Consider the following 17,621-nt stretch of genomic DNA (forward strand, 5'->3'; position numbering starts at 1 on the left):
GTGTTGTGTTCCTGGTGAGGGTATAAAAAGCGCACTGGGAGTGACACAGAGCCAGGGTTGTTGGAACAGCGGTAGGGACAGCGTGACATGCATTTCAGGCCCTCTCTGGTGTCATGCTGCTCCTGGGCTTGAGTGATCAGCAGCTGACCTCAGCCCTCAGCCCCACAGCCCTTCCAGGAAAGCCTGCTCAGCCTGGGCAGTTGCGTAAAGCTGTGATCTGGATTAAAGATGTTGCCACTGACCTGCAGTCAGCACACGCACGCACACCACACACATGCACGCACACATGTGCACACACACACACGCACACACACAGAAGGTCTGGTGACCTTCCTCTTTCAAAGCTGAGTTCTCTCTATAGCCCTTCTGGTACAGCCCTATTCCCTGTTCTGTAACATGTTAAAATGTCCCATTAAAGAGCCTTCGCTAGGATAAGCACATCCTGCTCTGCCTCTGCCGTGAAACCAGGCGTTCATTTTTATTTGTACACATAATCTTACTAAACAGCTTCTGTCTTTTCACCGAAGCTGTTGACATTTGAAGTGAACCACTTGGTTCTTTTGTTCTTTAAAAAAGTTTTAAAAAATGCCATCCCCCACAAGGTGAAATATTTCAGAACTAGTAAAGCAGCAGATTTCACCGAGCAGTCACTCAGGTGAATTTCATCAGTGTATTTCTTTCTGGAAGGAGACGGGATATTTCCACCGGCTGATGTTGCCGCGGTCCTGGTGGGCAGCGATCATGAGCTGCTTTATGTGGAGGAGAGAAGTGCTGATAGGACACACAAAGCTCATTGTACGGTACACACTGCATTGTGGGTCCAGAGTCTGCATTGTGGGTCCAGAGCCTGCGTGCTGTGGGGTTATTCAGCCAGTGACTGAGCACCAGCGTTAGGCTGCAGCACCACGCCCCCCTCCCCCCCCCCCCCCCCTCTCCAGTGCACACACAGCAGCAGGGCAGGGTCCCTTTATGGAGGACCGATAGAGGCATCATTTCAGTCTGTCACTTTGGAGCTGACAGCCCTTCCCCGTGCCCCCTATCCGTCCCCCGCGCAGGTGGGCGCTGGTTAACGATCCGAGAGATGGCGGTTCTACGGGGGCTGGAATGGCGGGTGTCGGGGCATAGCTGCTCTCCGGTTTCTCGGGGCCAGTTTATAGCTCTCCTGCTTTTCCGCATTGGGCCCAGCTGCTTGCTTTCCTCCGCATCCCTCCGTCTTCTTCGGGGAGTCAACCCCCTCAGCCATCCCACCTATCCGCCCCGTTCGACAGCTGTGCTGTCTGGTGATCCCTGGGTAATACATGTGAGCCGCACTGTGATTCACCCCCTCCTCTCGAATTTGTCGCCCCGCCCTGCCCCACCCCACAGAGAGACAGACAGCTCGTTCAGATGCACTGCTGCCTGGTGTTCCCATAGAAATAGCGGTGTGGATTTCAGCTGGGATATGGAAAGCAGGGCTTTCTTCTCAGTCGGGTTCTCCAGGGTCACATGTTCAGGTCCTTAGATCAGAGTGGCCAGCTGAGGCGATGGTGATGCCAGAATGCACAAAAGTGCCACAGACACACTGTGCCCTGAAGTCAGTGAATATTGTAGAAACAAGGGGGCAAGACGGCAGCCATCAAAGTGATTTGCGCACCTCTCCAAGAGAACATCAGATAGGCATTCATTATGCTGAATGCCCTGTATCCCCTTTCTGACCCTTTGTGTGCTTGGACTATAACTAGTGCCAGGTCAGAAACAGGCCGGAACCAGGCCAGAAACAGGCCAGGATCAGCCCAGAAGCAGACCGGAGCCAGCCTGGAGTTAGTGACGCTCAGAGTGGGAGGTTTTTGCAGACAGAGGAGGAAATGGCTCTGCTGAAGCATCCCTTTCTCTGCTGGAGGCAGAATCAGAGCTTCACGGCCAATCGGCCTCCTAAGTTTCCGTGACACTGATGGACAGTTTGTTTGAGATGTCGCGATGTAGTGCACCGAGTCGCGGCGCAGCCGTCCTCCCGGTGCTGGCTGCGGTGCGTTGTTTTCCCCCAGCTCTGGCGCGTAGCTCAGGAGCTCAGCTTCTCTCTCCACCTGTAGGCGGAGGCTCTGCGAAGGCTCCCAGCGTGAGCTGACCCTGGAAAGTCCCTCAGTGCTGCACAGAAGCGCGAAAAAGCTTTGGATTCGCTCCAGCGTGAGGAAGGAGTCCTGTGGAATGGCGGGATTTCTTTTTTTTTTTCCAGAGCGGAGGTTCCCGCTGGACCCCGCTTCCATTGTTCCCCCTGTTTTGCTGTCCTGCCCCAGGCCAAGGGCCGCGGACGTCCCGTGTGTGGTGGCCCCCCGCTCCAGAGCTCGCAGGAAAAAACAGTAATCACAGGCCGTCTAGTTTGGCGGGAGAACAATGCAGACGCTGCCGCGGGCTGTTTTAGTGCTGCAGCTCAGGCCTCCTCACTCCGCTGTCCCAGCATGCACTGCTGCAGGGCTGGGAGAAAAAGAAGCGGTGTCTGCTCCTCAGGGACCAGCCTATGGTGGGGAGATTGTAAAAGATGTTTGTGTGTGTGCGCATACGTGTGTATATGTGTGTGTGTGTGTGTGTGTGTGTGTGTGTGTGTGTGTGTGTGCGTGCGTATGTGTGTGTGTGTGTGTCTGTGTCTGTGTGTGTCTGTGTGTGTCTGTGTGTCTGTTTTGCTTCAGTGTGTGTGGGTGGCTCATTTACAGCGAAGTATGTATGATCATGAAAACAGCAGTAAGGGCTGTTTGCAGAGGGTTTGTGAAAGTTCTTGCAGGAGTTAGCTGCATACATTACTGAATCAGTCTACACAGATTTCCTACAGCAGAGTCTCTGTTCTTGAAGTCTAGGGCCCTGGTGATTGGTACTTCTGTCCAATTTCTGAGTCACTGATGTCTGAGTGTCTACTCTACTGCTGGCAACAAGTCTCTTTGGTGCCCACAGATTGCACAGCAATCATTATACTTTGAATATGTTTTAGGAGCAACAGACAGCAGCATTTGTCAAGTTGATGGGCTGTTTGTGTGAGAATGACGTGCGTCTTTAGAAGGCAGAGCCACAGATTCTGCGGGGGTGAATCTCCCCTCCTGTGGCTGCTGGAGGCCTAGGCCAGCCAGCGGAGCGTCTTCACCTTCTCCCAGGGAGTCGATTAAGGGCACGTGTGAAAACTACATTAGCCCTTTACGTTCAGAGAGCCAGTTATTTTTATTGAACCTCGTAATTGCCTTTTAAACGCTCTCCGGTTCGTGCTTTGGGGAATCCGTCTCGCGTTATCTCCATAGCGATGGTTTGTAAATGCTTGTTAGCGGAAAGTTCAGAGGTCGGGGCGGCGCAATTTGGCCCCGGGGACCCCGAGGCTGACCGTGGGGGTCACAGAGTGCCGGTGGCCCCGTGTCACAGAGAGCGGCCTGTCGTTAGGACGGCTACGGTTACAAACCCCGAAAGGTCTCGCCGTCCAGCGCCGAGATTTAGAGCGCACAGCTCGTCTGCGTGTGTGTGTGTCTGTGTGTGTGTGTGTGTGTGTGTGTGTGTCTGTGTGCGTGTGTGTGTGAATGTGCGTGCGTGCGTATGTGTGTGTGTGGATGTGTGTTTGTGTGTGTGTGTGTGTGTGTGTGTGTGTGGATGTGCGTTTGTGCGTTTGTGCATGTGTGTGTGTGTGTTTGTGTATACAGTGTGTGTGTGTGTGTTTGTGTATACAGTGTGTGTGTGTGTGTTTGTGTATACAGTGTGTGTGTGTATGTAATATGAGGGTAGGCTATGAGACGCATCAGACAGTCCCAGAACCCCTAAAACTAAGGGCTCTACTGCAGTGGCTCTTGAGTGCCAGGGCTTTTATTGTGCCGGTTCCTCTCGAAGGGCTGAAAAATATATGCAGTGAAAACACTAGTGTCTCTATAAAAAATATAACAAAAAATCCACTTTTTTGAGCTGGTGCCCTGCTGTTGTGTGCCAACTTTGTACAATATAAAATAAAATAAAAAAGAAAGAATTGCTCTGCATAAGAGGGTCTGCTAAATGCCTGCATGTAGTTTCATGACCCCCTCCTTTTTTAAACCCGCTCACTAGATTTACCCAAGTAGATATAAACCCCCCCCTCCCCTGCGTACGTGCCTGCACACGTGCGTGTGCGTGTGTGTGAGAGAGAGAGAGAGAGAGTGTACTGTATTTTTCATTTACATCATTCCCAAATTAACCAGTGTGAAGAATGTATCTGGTCCACCCTTGAAGCGAAGCAGACATTTATAATGAGAGCACCCAGGCTTAAGGTGGAATTTGCGATTATGGGATGGCATCGTGGGATTGCCAGTAAATGCAGTGCATTGAAAATGAGCTGCGGGGATCGTCAAGTGGTACTTAACGCTGCCTGAATTGCAGGTTTGATCTGAAATGGGGGGGTGTTGGTATTTCGGTGAATGGCAGGGGGCCTGTTTTCGGTACAGGCCTCTCCAGGAAGCAGGAGTGGTGCAGCCTGGGAGAGCGGCTCAGGTGAAGGACCCGGTTTTAATTTGCTGCGCACGCGGTCACATCTCTGGCGGCGGCACCTTAACAGCTTCAGGTGGAGGCTGCCTCGCTGTTGCTAGGGCTGGGACTGGTGCTCCCAACCACATCTCTACAGCTGGGTTATTTGTTGAGCCTACTTCAGACAATCTCACCGTCTCTCCTTTACGTCTCCGATTGGCTGCTGAATTTATGGTATGATTCCTATTCCCTGATTGGCTGTGGGCTTTATCATATGTCCCTGATTGGCTGGCCGTTTTGCTGTGTGTTTCTGAGCGGGTCTGGGCGGGTTTGGTTAGTTTTAGTCCCTGTCTGTATTCACTGGGTTTGCTTAAACATGCTTGTGTCTGTGTGAGGGTCAGCCCTGTGAATTAGCACAGTCCCTAGCTGCCAGCAGTACACACAAGGTCCAGATCCCTAACTGTGCCAGCACACCGTGTCCAAAGACTTGAAGAAATGGCGCTGGACTCTGTAAATAAAGAAAAGGACACATTCTCATTGGCCAGCCAGGCAGTGAAAGGGCTCTGGCGGTGGTGTGGAAGGTGCTGTATTCAGGAGTGCATCTTTCACATTAAAGCAGATCTGAGTCCTGCACCACCTCCGCTGCTCTGAGGAAAGTGACTCACAGGCTGTGGCCTTTTCCCTGCCTGTCAGACAGCCGTAGGAGTGCCGGTGATCCGGCGAGCCGGTGATTTCTGTGTGGACGCCCGAGGATTTTTCACTCTGGCCGCTATACAGAATACCTCCAGACACCCCCCCCCCCCCCACACACACACACATACACACTCCCCCAAACTATTCCATGCACCAGAAATAGTCCCTACACCTCAAACTACCCCAGGTCTGCCCCTGACCCCTACCCCAGCCGGCTGCCTCCAGGGGCCTTGGCCTTTCAGCACTGTGAGGTGTGACGTGCTGTAGCATCCCAGCATTCCTCTGCTAGCTTGCATTCCTTTCCCTGGGCAGGGACAGTATCTGCCAGGCCCCTGTGTGGCATGTGATTAATGGGCAGGGACCTGTCAGGGCCCACATAGTACCACCGAGCCGGGCGTCGTGTCGGGTGTGAAGGGCAGCAGTTGGGGGAGGTTTTGTCTGTAAGGTCTGTAGAGGTTGAGTCATTCAGAGGCTTTGTCTGTAAGGTCTGTGGAGGTTGAGTCATTCAGAGGCTTTGTCTGTAAGGTCTGTAGAGGTTGAGTCATGCAGAGGCTTTGTCTGTAAGGTCTGTGGAGGTTGAGTCATACAGAGGCTTTGTCTGTAAGGTCTGTAGAGGTTGAGTCATTCAGAGGTTTTGTCTGTAAGGTCTGTAGAGGTTGAGTCATTCAGAGGCTTTGTCTGTAAGGTCTGTGGAGGTTGAGTCATGCAGAGGCTTTGTCTGTAAGGTCTGTGGAGGTTGAGTCATGCAGAGGCTTTGTCTGTAAGGTCTGTAGAGGTTGAGTCATTCAGAGGCTTTGTCTGTAAGGTCTGTGGAGGTTGAGTCATTCAGAGGCTTTGTCTGTAAGGTCTGTAGCGGTTGAGTCATGCAGAGGCTTTGTCTGTAAGGTCTGTGGAGGTTGAGTCATACAGAGGCTTTGTCTGTAAGGTCTGTAGAGGTTGAGTCATGCGGAGACTTTGGAACTGGGGAGATGGATAGCACAGCAGAAAAGTGAGTGCTGCTGCAGTTTGTCAGGCAGAAATATTGCAGAGTCTGGCTCTATGCTGCAGTCCTGCTGTGGTAGCGCTGCATTGGCGCTGTTTGAGGAACACTGCAGTAAACCTTCAGCCCCCCCCCCCCCCCCCCCCCCTCTACTGCAGCTCCTGCAGCCTGGCTGGGTGGGAGGGGAGATCTGTGTGTGTGTGTGTGTGTGTGTGTGTCTCTGTCTCTGTCTCTGTGTGTAAGCACCTGTGTGTGTTTGTGTGCATGCATGTGTGAGTGTGGGCATGTGTGCATGTCTATGTGTGTGTGTGTGTGTGTGTGTGTCTCTGTCTCTGTCTCTATGTGTATGCACCTGTGTGTCTATGTGTGTTTGTGTGCATGCATGTGTGAGTGTGTGCATGTCTTTGTCTATGTGTGTGTGTGTGTGTGTGTGTGTGTGTGTTTGTGTCCGGAGCCCGTACAGACGTTAATGTTTCTAAGCCCGTGTATTCAGATGAGTGTGTCACAGTTTTGTTTCTGTCCTGGATTAAATCCATATTCATCCTTAACTTTGAATTTCAATTAAATGCACTTTTTTCAGTGTGAACATAAGCAATTAAGCCAGCTTTTGCGGTCGCTGAACTTGGGATGCTATGTTTGTAAAGGGAAAAAAACTGGCCCATAAACTGAATTGGGAATCATAGTTAAATACAAATGTTTTTTTTTTCTGACTGCACCCCTGAAAGACTTCCGTGGGAGGGTGGAGCAGCCTGAGTTTGACTGTAGTCTGTGTCTTAGGGATCCTTGCTGCCTGTTGTGTGTTTAGCCCTTTAATTGAGGGTTAAACACACAACACTTTTGTCTCTGTCTGCCTGTGTCCCTTAGAACCTTAGAAGGCATTTTGTTTGCAGTGATGTGGCATTTTTATCAAATGCCAATTGCAGTTTAGCTGAGATCTTTTCCAGCCAAATACATCATTTGACTCTGGCTTGGAATTCCAGATCTGGCTCACCCCTGTCCATAAGCAAGTATAAAGTTGTTCACGGACACAGAAAAATGGAGAGAAATAAGTAGAGACTGCGGCAGTGAAGGATGCCACAAACTGCAGAAGTGACAGCAGGGGTGTAATAATTAGCACTCGTGAAACATACAATTTATTTTAAACTCCCAGCAATTTATCACAAAGAAACACACAGTATTGTCAAAAACTGAGGCTAAATATTGGTAACAAAAAAACAAAAAAACACTTCCACCTACATGATCTTCACAGGTTACTTCAGATTTTTTTTTAGATGAACGTGTCAGCCAATGAGATGTATAGGCTACTGCACTAACTGAACACTATATAAGAATAACATATGTGGAGAAAAGAAGCATAGTAAAATGCTGCTGCACATTATCCATACATGTGCTTTTCACACCAAGTCTTCATTTGGGAACCCCTCCCACACCAGCGTGCGTTCTGCTCTACAGGGAGGGTCTGAGCGGGTGTATCGGCTGATATCTGATCCAGGGGAGAGTAGAGCTCATCTGTCACTGTCTGTTACAGCTGCTCCATGAACACTGTCAATGTCCAGAGGGGTAGATTGGGTTCTACCATTGGGCTGACTGATACCAAGTCCTGGATTCAGTCAACATTTGTCCCTTTCTGATTTTAGAGTGGACCAGCTAATCTGTGTTTGCAAAGCAAAAACCCCCCAAAATTTTGCATTTGGTTGCGAGTCAATGTTGTGAGCAAATGTTATATTTGGCTAATGGACTGAATGGCGTGAAATGGTGGCTGGCAGGGAGAGCGGTTTTGAAGCTGATTGTGTTTATTCGCGCTGTCCTAAATCCGCAGAGAATGTGCCTGTGACTGTATTGTGCAATCTGAACGGACAGGAATGCTAAAATCAGGCTTTGAAATTGATTTTGGAAAAAAAGGGGGCAGAATCTAAGCCTCCAGTGATCCCCGTAAGCGTGCTGCCATGTGTTTACAGCTGTGTCTTGGGACGTGTGCTAGGAGCGGACCTTTGAGTTCTGCAGCTTATTGTTGGTCTTTCTAAAGTGCAGCGTACATTGCGTGCCTTTTGTTGGATGGTGGGCGGGGGTCGTCGCCAGGGAAACGCAGCCTCGGACTCTGTTTGTGACTTCCCGTCGCTGCGGTTCCTCCTGCAGGCCGAACTCCTGCATGTCCAGGCCACACCCCGACCCCAGGCCCCCCAGCATGGTCAGCGAGTCCTCCACCGCCGTGACCTCATCGACGGTGGACACCGCCCCGGCGCCGAAGGTCAGAGAAGTTCAGGTAAAGTTCCTAAGCTGGAAAGCTAGGAGATGGAAAACAAGCACTTTCCAACCCAACAACCTGGGTGCCATTTTAGGTGCTGAGTGAGTTTGATGGATTTTTTTTGGACCTGTCAAAGTGAATTGAAAGCTGCCTCTCATTCCTAAAGCAGTGAGATAAGGCAGTAGCCCATTTTCAGGCCGGCTTTAACTCTTGAGCCAGGCTGTGAGCTGTAGTGGCGGGTGGTCTGGTTCAAGGGGGGCATATTTCAGCAAGGTCCCGTCCCATCTCTGCCCTCTTGTCCCCTGTCCAGTTTGGTGAGGGCCATGGCCCCCCCACTGCAGAATGTAAATGCATGCGATACTCATCCTATCTTTAAGAGAGATTTACTGCCCCTGCTCCACCCCACCAGCTCTCACTCTCCCCGGGGGCCCCTGACACCCTTTCCCATAATTCCCCTTGGCCTGGATGTAAGTGGAGGCGCCTGACTGACTGGTGCAGGAGTGGGTCATGATAGGGGCTCCATATTTGCAAGAGGTTGCCTTCGGGCAACACCTGTGCATTTACGGTATATGATATAAGCATACATAGACCACTCCTCCCTGCAGTGAGGCCCATTGATTCCCAGTAGACAGGAGCACATTCTGCGTGCTGATTGGACTGGGTTACCACTATCCAGGAGCACCTACTGTGTGCTGATTGGCCTGGTTTACCACTAGACAGAAGCACCTACTGCATGCTGATTGGACTGGTTTATCAGCCTCTGGTTTTGGCAGGCTTTTGGACAGCCTTTCACACATAAGTTATCTCAATTAGAGCACCCTCATCACCAGGCAACGCGGCTGGGCAAGGCAGTGAAAGCAGTGGCTCCGGGGTGGGGGTGGGGTTAGCACTGGGCGACGCGCAAGGGCGTCGTTGTGCCCGATACCACAGCGTCAGCATCATATGACTCCCCCTCGAAAAACAAGATTGCTTCACGTCCCTTAGAAATGCCATATGCCTGCCCTATCAACAGTTGTCCCCTTGCTTGATTAGAAACGACGTCACAGATGAACGCACATCAGTCATTCGATGCCATTTGTAGCCATTTGACACTGCTGCATTTCACTACAGCCTGGGTGGAAGTAAAGAGGGCTCCATTTTACATCCCAAGGATAGGAGCCAGCTCCCAGCTTTATTAAAATATGTAATCTATGATGAAATCTTCCCACAGGACCCAATAAAACAAATCCACCATTTTGGCTCCAAATGTAGCTACTTACTACAGATTTAGAAAGGGTGGAGTGAGGGGGGGGGGTCCCTTGGTGAACCACAAGTTGTTTTTGGCTTAATCGCAGAGACATATTACAAATAACGAAATCCAATCGTGTAAATGAAAGTTTAAAATAATTGGTGTCCATCTATAAATGGCCGGTCTCCCTGTGACCCCCCCCCCCTGTGGTAGAGAGCTGATTGGATATTTTTACCAGGGTGAAGAGGCCAGAGACACTGACGGTCCCAATCTCCCGCTCTTTCTCACTGCATGCAAGTTTATTGCCATCCGCAGATGTCAGTGATGCAGCCCACCATCCAATTTGTAGATTTTCCAAGTAATATGCGTGCTTTGTTCATAATAAATCACGGAATTAGCATGTTATATCTGCCAGCTGTAGATGGGCATCGGTGTTTGTTCAGGGAAATGGCTTATAATGATCCCGGTGTTATGAGATCATAACTAATCTGGATGTGCTCCTGCCATCCCACTCTTTTAATGTAATGAAGCTGAACTGTATTTATCTGAATAATTCCTCTGTGGGGTGCGGAGAATACAGGAAAATAATGAAATATGTGCGAAGGCGTGTTTCTTATGAGCTTTTTGAAATGCCTGTTGTGCGTGGCATCTGTTGTGTTCGTTCCTTTTAAATCACCCATGCTATCTAATAGAAGGTCTTTAAGGCCATTTATGTACGTCAGACTAAATTCAGCTTAAAATGGTCATACGGGTTATTGAAATAACACAATATAATTAAGAGAAAATGTAAGCAAGCCCAGACGACATGCGTTCTCAACCTCTGTGTTCATTTCCTCCGTGGAAACACAGCGGCATGTACAAACTGTGAAAATATTCAAGATTGTGGGACGTAATTTTGTGGCAGCGTAGCGCTAGAAATTTCTGTTATGTTTTACACCGATATAATAAGAGTGCGAGGGCCTGACTCATGGATGTTTTCCCCCCAGCTGTTTGCATGAGTGAGTTGTGGTCTGTTGGGGTGGGGCGGTGGGGGCGGCGGCGGGTGCGTGCCCTGGCAGTGCCACCAGCCGGTGAGTCACTGCCCGGTCCATCTGCCCGGCGCTAGCCGCACGCTAACGGGCGGTGGATAAATAAGCGGCCCGCGCTGCCGGCGCTCTGTTTACCTGCCCCAGGGCCCCAGAGCCGGCGGCAAGGTGCACAGCTTCGGCAAGCGGGAGCAGGCCGTCAAGAGGAACCGCAACGTGCCCGTGGTGGTGCGGGGATGGCTCTACAAGCAGGTGAGACCCCCTTCGCTGTCTGTCGCCGTCGTACACGCTGTCACATACACGCCGCAGTCGCTCTCAATCCCCGTCACGCTCCCTCAGCCGCTGCCACTCCCTGTTAGACAGTGTTGGTCACTGGTAGTCACGGTTACTCTCTGTCCATCCCTGTGACACATCTATCGGTCTTTGTCAGATTTTGGCAGTGGCACATCGCTTTCAGGTGTTCCCAGGGTGCTGTCAGGTGGCACGTCAGTCGCTGTAGGTAGCGCGGTGATTAGCCGACAGCCGTGCCCTCTCGGCGTGGCGACTCCCTCTCTCTGCACCAGCTGGTAATGAGCTCCACAGGTCAGCTCTGGCTCCGTCAACATCAGGCAGGTGAATAATTAGCTGAGCCAGGCGTGCGTCAGACAGACGGACACCCAGAAGTCACTGATGATGAGGTCTCATTAGAAACACTGCCTCTGCTCTGGAGAGACGCGGGAGAGAGCGAGGGCGGATTACACTGTGTAATAATTTAATGTTTACAGGCATGATTCATTTATGATACCTGTGGTTGGAAGAGTGCAGTTCTGTACCAGAATCACAGCTTGCAGTTTGAGTGCTGGGGTCCCCGGTTGAGACTCTGAGGCTGCTGGCCTGGTACCGTCAATGTGTGGGTGTTTGATTGTACCTGTCCTTCAGAAATGAACAAAAAACAAATGAATTAACTTGTTAAATCACCTAGTGGCCCCCAAAGAAATTAGACCAAGGTGGTCTATCATAAAAATAGGGGATAGTCATGGCTGCAGCAGGGGAGGTGTGGAAGACACCAGTGGCCATATTGGGGTGCAGCTGTACATAAGGTGAATTTGTTAAACTTTGTGAAAATGCACTGATGGTCTCTTTCACAGAAAGCAGGGGACTTGAGAGTGTAAACCCTTAAAGCCATCTCCTGTCACCCTCTGTTATGCCTAATGATTGTTTATATAGTGCAATTACACTTAATAGCTGTTATTGAGACTCAATTGCTGGACTCGAATCAGTGAGAGTTCCAGCTTTGACAGAACACCAGTTGCTAACTCTCACAAAAAGATGGACTGTATCCATTGGCTAGTTCAGTTGCAGTGGCTCTAGTCATAGTTTTGTGTGATTATTTATTTTTTCTTTTTTATCCTGTATTTATCAAGGTTGTCTCGCTGAGATATAAAATCTGTTTTGCAAGAGATCTCGTGACTGGTGACGAATCAGACTGTGGCGTTTGTGTTTTTTTGTGTGTGTGTGTGTGTGTGTGTGTTGCAGGACAGCTCTGGGATGAGGCTGTGGAAACGCAAGTGGTTTGTGTTGTCGGACTACTGCCTCTTTTATTACAAAGGTGAGTCATGTGCTCTGAATAAGTGCATAAGGGACGTGAGTAGAAAATCAATAGTTTTTATATTTAGGGTGAGTGAAATTGTGCCTTTTTGCAGTTTTGTTTGCTTCCCAGTTATTTTCACTGGAGGCAGAATGCTTACGCTTATATCTTATGGAACTGTATACCTATTTGCACAAAGTGAGTTATTATCCTGCTAATGTTCTTGCTACACTGAAGCAGACTCACTAAAACTCTGTGAGTACCTATTTTGTTAGGAGTGTCTCTGGCTCTGATAAGGGAGCGGATGTATGAACAGTGTCAGTAATCTGCTGTCTGTGGGGTGGTGTTGTGGCGTGTGCAGCCTTGGCTTCTCCTCCTCAGACATCCCATAATTTCCCCTCCTGCGCTTGCGGTAATCTGCCCTTGTGTCAGAGCCAGTCACAGACCAGCTGGCATGTGATGCCGTCCCACCGTCCACCGCTCTGCTGACACCATGCAGAGAATGTCTCCTTCACACATCCTTGAGTTTTTTTTTAACAATTGTACTCTAATCCAGCTGCTCTTTCGTTGTTCCTTCTCCCTCTCTCTCCCTCTCTGTCTTTCTCTCTCACACTCTCTTACTCATACACATACACGTGCACGCGCGCACTCACACATCGCCTTGCAGGAAACAGCACCAAATACAGAGATTAGTGATATTAGTGGTGCTATTTTTAAACGTGTGAGATGTAGTAGAGTTACTTAAGAGTCATAGATTCAGATATGGGCAGGAAGTGGTTGTCGGAGGGGTTTGAGTACAGTGACCTGCCAGACGGTTGCTGCTGAAGTGGCCTGTCAGGGATTGTGGGTAACGGTCCGCCTTCGCTTCCTTGTCCACAGACAGCCGAGAGGAGGCGGTCCTGGGCAGCATTCCCCTGCCCAGCTACGTGATCTCTCCGGTGGAGCCCGACGACCACATCAGCCGCAAGTACGCCTTCAAGGTAAGGCCTGCCGCCGACAGAGTTCACCACACACAGATACGGCAGCAATGGCCACTCAGTTAGGCCACTCAGTTTCACCTGAACAAACAGCTACAGCACTCACCAGGTTTTAAATAGCAATGCACACGGTATACTGCAGAGGATATGCACAGGAAATACATGTTCACAGGACACAGTGTACCAATGAGCAAAGCACGTTTGCACCATTAAACTGACACTGACGTCTGCGTTCTGACATCACAGGATGTAGTGCGCTCTCATAGAGGGAATACCATCACTCTGACATCACAGGATGTAGTGCGCTCTCATAGAGGGAATACCATCACTCTGACATCACAGGATGTAGTGCGCTTTCATAGAGGGAATACCATCACTCTGACATCACAGGATGTAGTGCGTTCACAGAGGTGCATTACACAGGCTTCACAAGACCTGCCACTGGCAGCAGAGAGAATCCTCATGTAATAATGCCTCTGAGTGAAGGTTCTGTAAAAACGTGACTGGTCTTACCGCTCAGAGTGAAACAGAGCGGTGCTGCAGTAGCACACATTCGCCCTGTTTTGAGGTTTGACCCTGCGATCACTGCAATATCCAAAGTAATGTGAACAGCTGGTTAAAATGATACTGTCTGTAAGGAAGGCAAATGGCTCCTAGGGTGGCTTTTTGTCTGTGTGTCTGTGTTTGTGTTTGTCTGCGTTTGTCTGCGTTTGCCTGCGTTTGTCTGCGTTTGCCTGTGTTTGCCTGTGTTTGTCTGTGTTACTGAGTTATCCTCCCCCATGCTGCAAGTCCTAGTTCTGTAATCCTGCCGCACCTTGCTCCACATCACTGAGCGGGTGCTCTGTGAGCTCCAAGTGCTTGATCATGTGACCCAGTCGCTGATCGTGTGTGAGCTGGCCTGATCAGGAGGGTTTTGTATTGCCTGCTCTACCTTAAGTGCCATGTAAGACTGATGTGTCTTCTCTGGGAGAATTTATTAGATTCAGGATTCCTGAAGCTTATCTTTAAGACAGCTTCAGTACAATATCCTCATGTCCTCCGCAGTGAGTATGCCACTGGCTGGCTTCCATATTTCCCCTCTGAAATTTCACCATATTATATCCGTATGACGGTAGTGCCACTGCGGAAATTAATTTTACATCCAGCCCTTTTTCTAAGAGCCCACCTTGCCCTGCCATGCCCTGCCTTGCCCCGCCTCGCACCTCCCTGCCCGGCCCTCAGCACCCTGCCCCGCCCTCTCCGCCCTGCCCGACCCCACTGTGTGTGTCATTCAGAGGTTAGGGGCCCCACAGTCCAGCTCTGTGATCTATCAGCTGGATCAGACAAGTCCATGTAACCTCAGGCACCCAACAGCTAAACACATTTGGAGGCCGATATTGAATTAGAGCCAGTAAATACTACTACCTTCTGAAGCTCAGGTGAAAAGGGGCCAGTGTGAGCTCAACCTCAGCTGCGTAACTGGGCTGAGTCTTATAGCTAAATCTCTGGACTCTGACTGAAGATTCTGTCACAGAGCTGCATCTCTGAACTCCATTTGAACTGAATCTCTGGGCTCAGTCTCAGAGCTGCATCACTGGGCTCAGTCTCAGAGCTACATCTCAGGGCTCAGTCTCTGAGCTGCGTCTCAGGGCTCAGTCTCAGTGCTGCATTTCTGGGCTCAGTCTCTGAGCTGCATCTCTGGGCTCAGTCTCAGTGCTGCATCCATGAGCTCAGTCTCAGTGCTGCATCTCTGGGCTCAGTCTCAGTGCTGCATCTCTGGGCTCAGTCTCAGAGCTGCATCTCTGGGCTCAGTCTCAGTGCTGCATCCATGAGCTCAGTCTCAGAGCTGCGCCACTGGGCTCAGTCTCAGAGCTGCATCTCTGGGCTCAGTCTCAGTGCTGCATCTCTGGGCTCAGTCTCAGTGCTGCATCTCTGGGCTCAGTCTCAGTGCTGCATCTCTGGGCTCAGTCTCAGAGCTGCATCTCTGGGCTCAGTCTCGGTGCTGCATCTCTGGGCTCAGTCTCAGAGCTGCATCTCTAGGCTCAGTCTCAGAGCTGCATCTCTTGGCTCAGTACCAGAGCTGCAGTATTTTAAAGGAGTTTCACTGAAGAGCGGCTTTCTTTGCTGTAATGCGGTGCAGAACCCCTGAATTGTTCTGAGTCACTGATTAAACTCGAATGAGAAAATCAGCACACAGATGTCCCTCAGTATGCCCAGCTGCCAAACCCTTAATGTCTCCCCGTCCGGCTCTCAGACCTCTCCATGGTAACGTGCCGCGGTGTGTCGTCCTGGTGTGCCGTTCGCTGCTGTGGCTTTGTGTCTGAGCTTTTCCCGCCGGTTCGTTGGGCGAGGATGTCCGAAGCCTGTCCGTGGCGTTTCACGTGCCCACGCGGGGACGCTGAGCCCCTCCAGGAGTCGCTGGCCCTTCCTTCATTCCCCTCCCTTTGCTCAACTCTCTGTCTTTCTCTCGTTCCTATTGGTGGGTTTGGTTTGCGCCCTCTGACCCGTGGGGGGCGTGGCACTCTGGTGCGCTGCGGGGGAGAGTGCTCCTAGCAACACTCAGGCACCTTCATGCATGAATAGGTATTTCCTTCCATTCATTATACTGGCCTGCGTTGCTTCCTCTATATTAACCCTTGGTAGAGAAGGTTGTTTTGGAATGTTTTTTTTATTCTGAGCCTGTGTTCTAGAACCCCATTGCTTTCAATTACCAGTAGTGACTGTTTCTTCAGCATTAGAATTTTCTGTTAAGAACAATCAAAAGGATTTGATCTTACACCTTGAAGGGTTAAAATCCTGATTTATGTTTTAAATTATTCCAAAACAAACACACAAAAGAAAAAGTACATGTAGTATGCTCAAAGTTTAAACCTCTGTTTGGAACTTCCACAGAAAGTATACTGCTTTTGGTATTAACTGCTTTTATTCATTCATTTAATTTCCTCATTCAATACATTATCAGCACAATGTAGTGGGCACTCAGCAGATCTAGCTGCTTTTTGGCAGTGTGTAAGAGTGCTAAGTAGATGGGTTCTTTCCTGACTGTAAAGATACTGGATAGATTAATATCTTGCTGATGAGAGATTAGTTCCTCCTATACTGAGAGTGTCCAGGGATGTTTAGTATGGGAAGGGCTCAGGGATTTGGCAGTAGACAAGTGTTTGCATGCCTGTACATAGCTGTACGCTCTCGGTCGGACACATGCCAGTATGTGTATGTGTGTAAGTTCATAAGTGCGTGTGTGTGTGTGTGTACATGTGTGTAGCTGCACACCTTGCTCTGCATTTGTGTGTGTGTGTGTGTGCATGCGTGCGTGCATGCATGCGTGTGTATTTATACAGTGTGTATCTGCACACTGTTCTGCGTTTGTGTGCGTGCATGTGCACATGCGTGTGTGTGTGTGTGCGTGTGTGTGTGGAGCTGCACACTCATGGTCGTCTGTGTGTGGGGGCTCAGATGCACTGATCAGCAGTTTCCTGGGAACGTAGCCGAGATCACGCTGGAACCAGGGCACGGGATTAGGCAGACATTGCCCTGTCAAAACAGGCATTATGCGCACGGAGGCATAGGGTCAGGCTCTACTCCATCACTGATACAGCACAGCGCGCGGGCTGGCTGTGCTCACGAAGCACCGCAGACATGGGTTCACTCCGTTCCACACCGCTGATGAATAACATACGGATTTTCTACCTGTCTGTACAGTTGGAGGTTACCCAAGCCTCCTTTCAAATTCCAGAATAAGTATGTAGGTCTTTTCCGGTTGACTGGCACTTGTCCCATTTTTCAGTTGCCTGGCAGTGAGGTCACTGTGGGAAGTGGTGCGCTGGTACTGGGGCTGGGCTGATGGAGGATGGAGGAGGCGGTAGTGTGCTCGCAGACAGTAGAATAATGGCTCGGGTGTTACATTAGAGGAGTACAGAGCTGAACAGTAAATTGGGTGGAACATTAAGGGATGTACAGAGAGAGCTGAATGGAGGAGTGGGTGGGACATCAGAACATCCGAGCGAGAGAATAATAGAGAGAGAGAGAGAGAGGGGGGGAGGAAGAGAGAGAGAGGAAGAGAGAGCGAGAGAGGCTGTAGAATGGTGGGTTGGGTGGCACACTGAGGGTAGAAAAGTGGAGCTGTGGTTTGGGTGAACATTAGAGAGGTACAGAGAGAGTAGAATGTTTGGGTGTGGTGGGGCAGTGAAAAAGTGCTGAGCTGCACTCTGGTTAAGCTGCAGGCTGTCCTCATCAACCCTCCCACCCCCAACCCCCAAATGGACTGGGACAGCCTCTGAAATGGGGGACAGTTTTTTGGGTGGGGTTTAGGGGGGGATTGGGTGGAGGGGGTTGAGGCTCGTTTCACTGCAGAGCAAACTGCCCTGACCTTCCCAAGCACAGGAATGAGGTAAGAAGCTTAAAAGAAAGACTTCAAATTCCGAACGGTTTTATTTGCATTCTGGATGGATGTGCGTGTGTATGTGTGTGTGTGTGTGTGTGTGTGTGTGT

At 50.2% G+C, this 17,621-nt stretch overlaps 1 protein-coding gene across 18 annotated transcripts in view; it reads left to right on the plus strand.

Annotated features, from left to right (window-relative positions):
- LOC118228401 (pleckstrin homology domain-containing family A member 7-like) overlaps positions 1-17,621 on the plus strand; it is a 108,708-nt gene that overhangs the window by 59,189 nt on the left and 31,898 nt on the right. For 14 of the 18 annotated variants that reach the window (XM_035419907.1, XM_035419905.1, XM_035419901.1 and 11 more), the window contains 4 exons: positions 8,246-8,372; positions 10,755-10,859; positions 12,123-12,195; positions 13,054-13,154. In XM_035419907.1, coding sequence (XP_035275798.1) covers positions 8,246-8,372; positions 10,755-10,859; positions 12,123-12,195; positions 13,054-13,154 — 406 coding nt within the window. The remainder of the gene's footprint in view (positions 1-8,245; positions 8,373-10,754; positions 10,860-12,122; positions 12,196-13,053; positions 13,155-17,621) is intronic. The other 4 variants (XM_035419908.1, XM_035419906.1, XM_035419904.1 and 1 more) reach the window with 1 other exon arrangement.

Source organism: Anguilla anguilla, chromosome 5, assembly GCF_013347855.1.
Source record: "Anguilla anguilla isolate fAngAng1 chromosome 5, fAngAng1.pri, whole genome shotgun sequence".
NCBI classification, from domain to species: domain Eukaryota; kingdom Metazoa; phylum Chordata; class Actinopteri; order Anguilliformes; family Anguillidae; genus Anguilla; species Anguilla anguilla.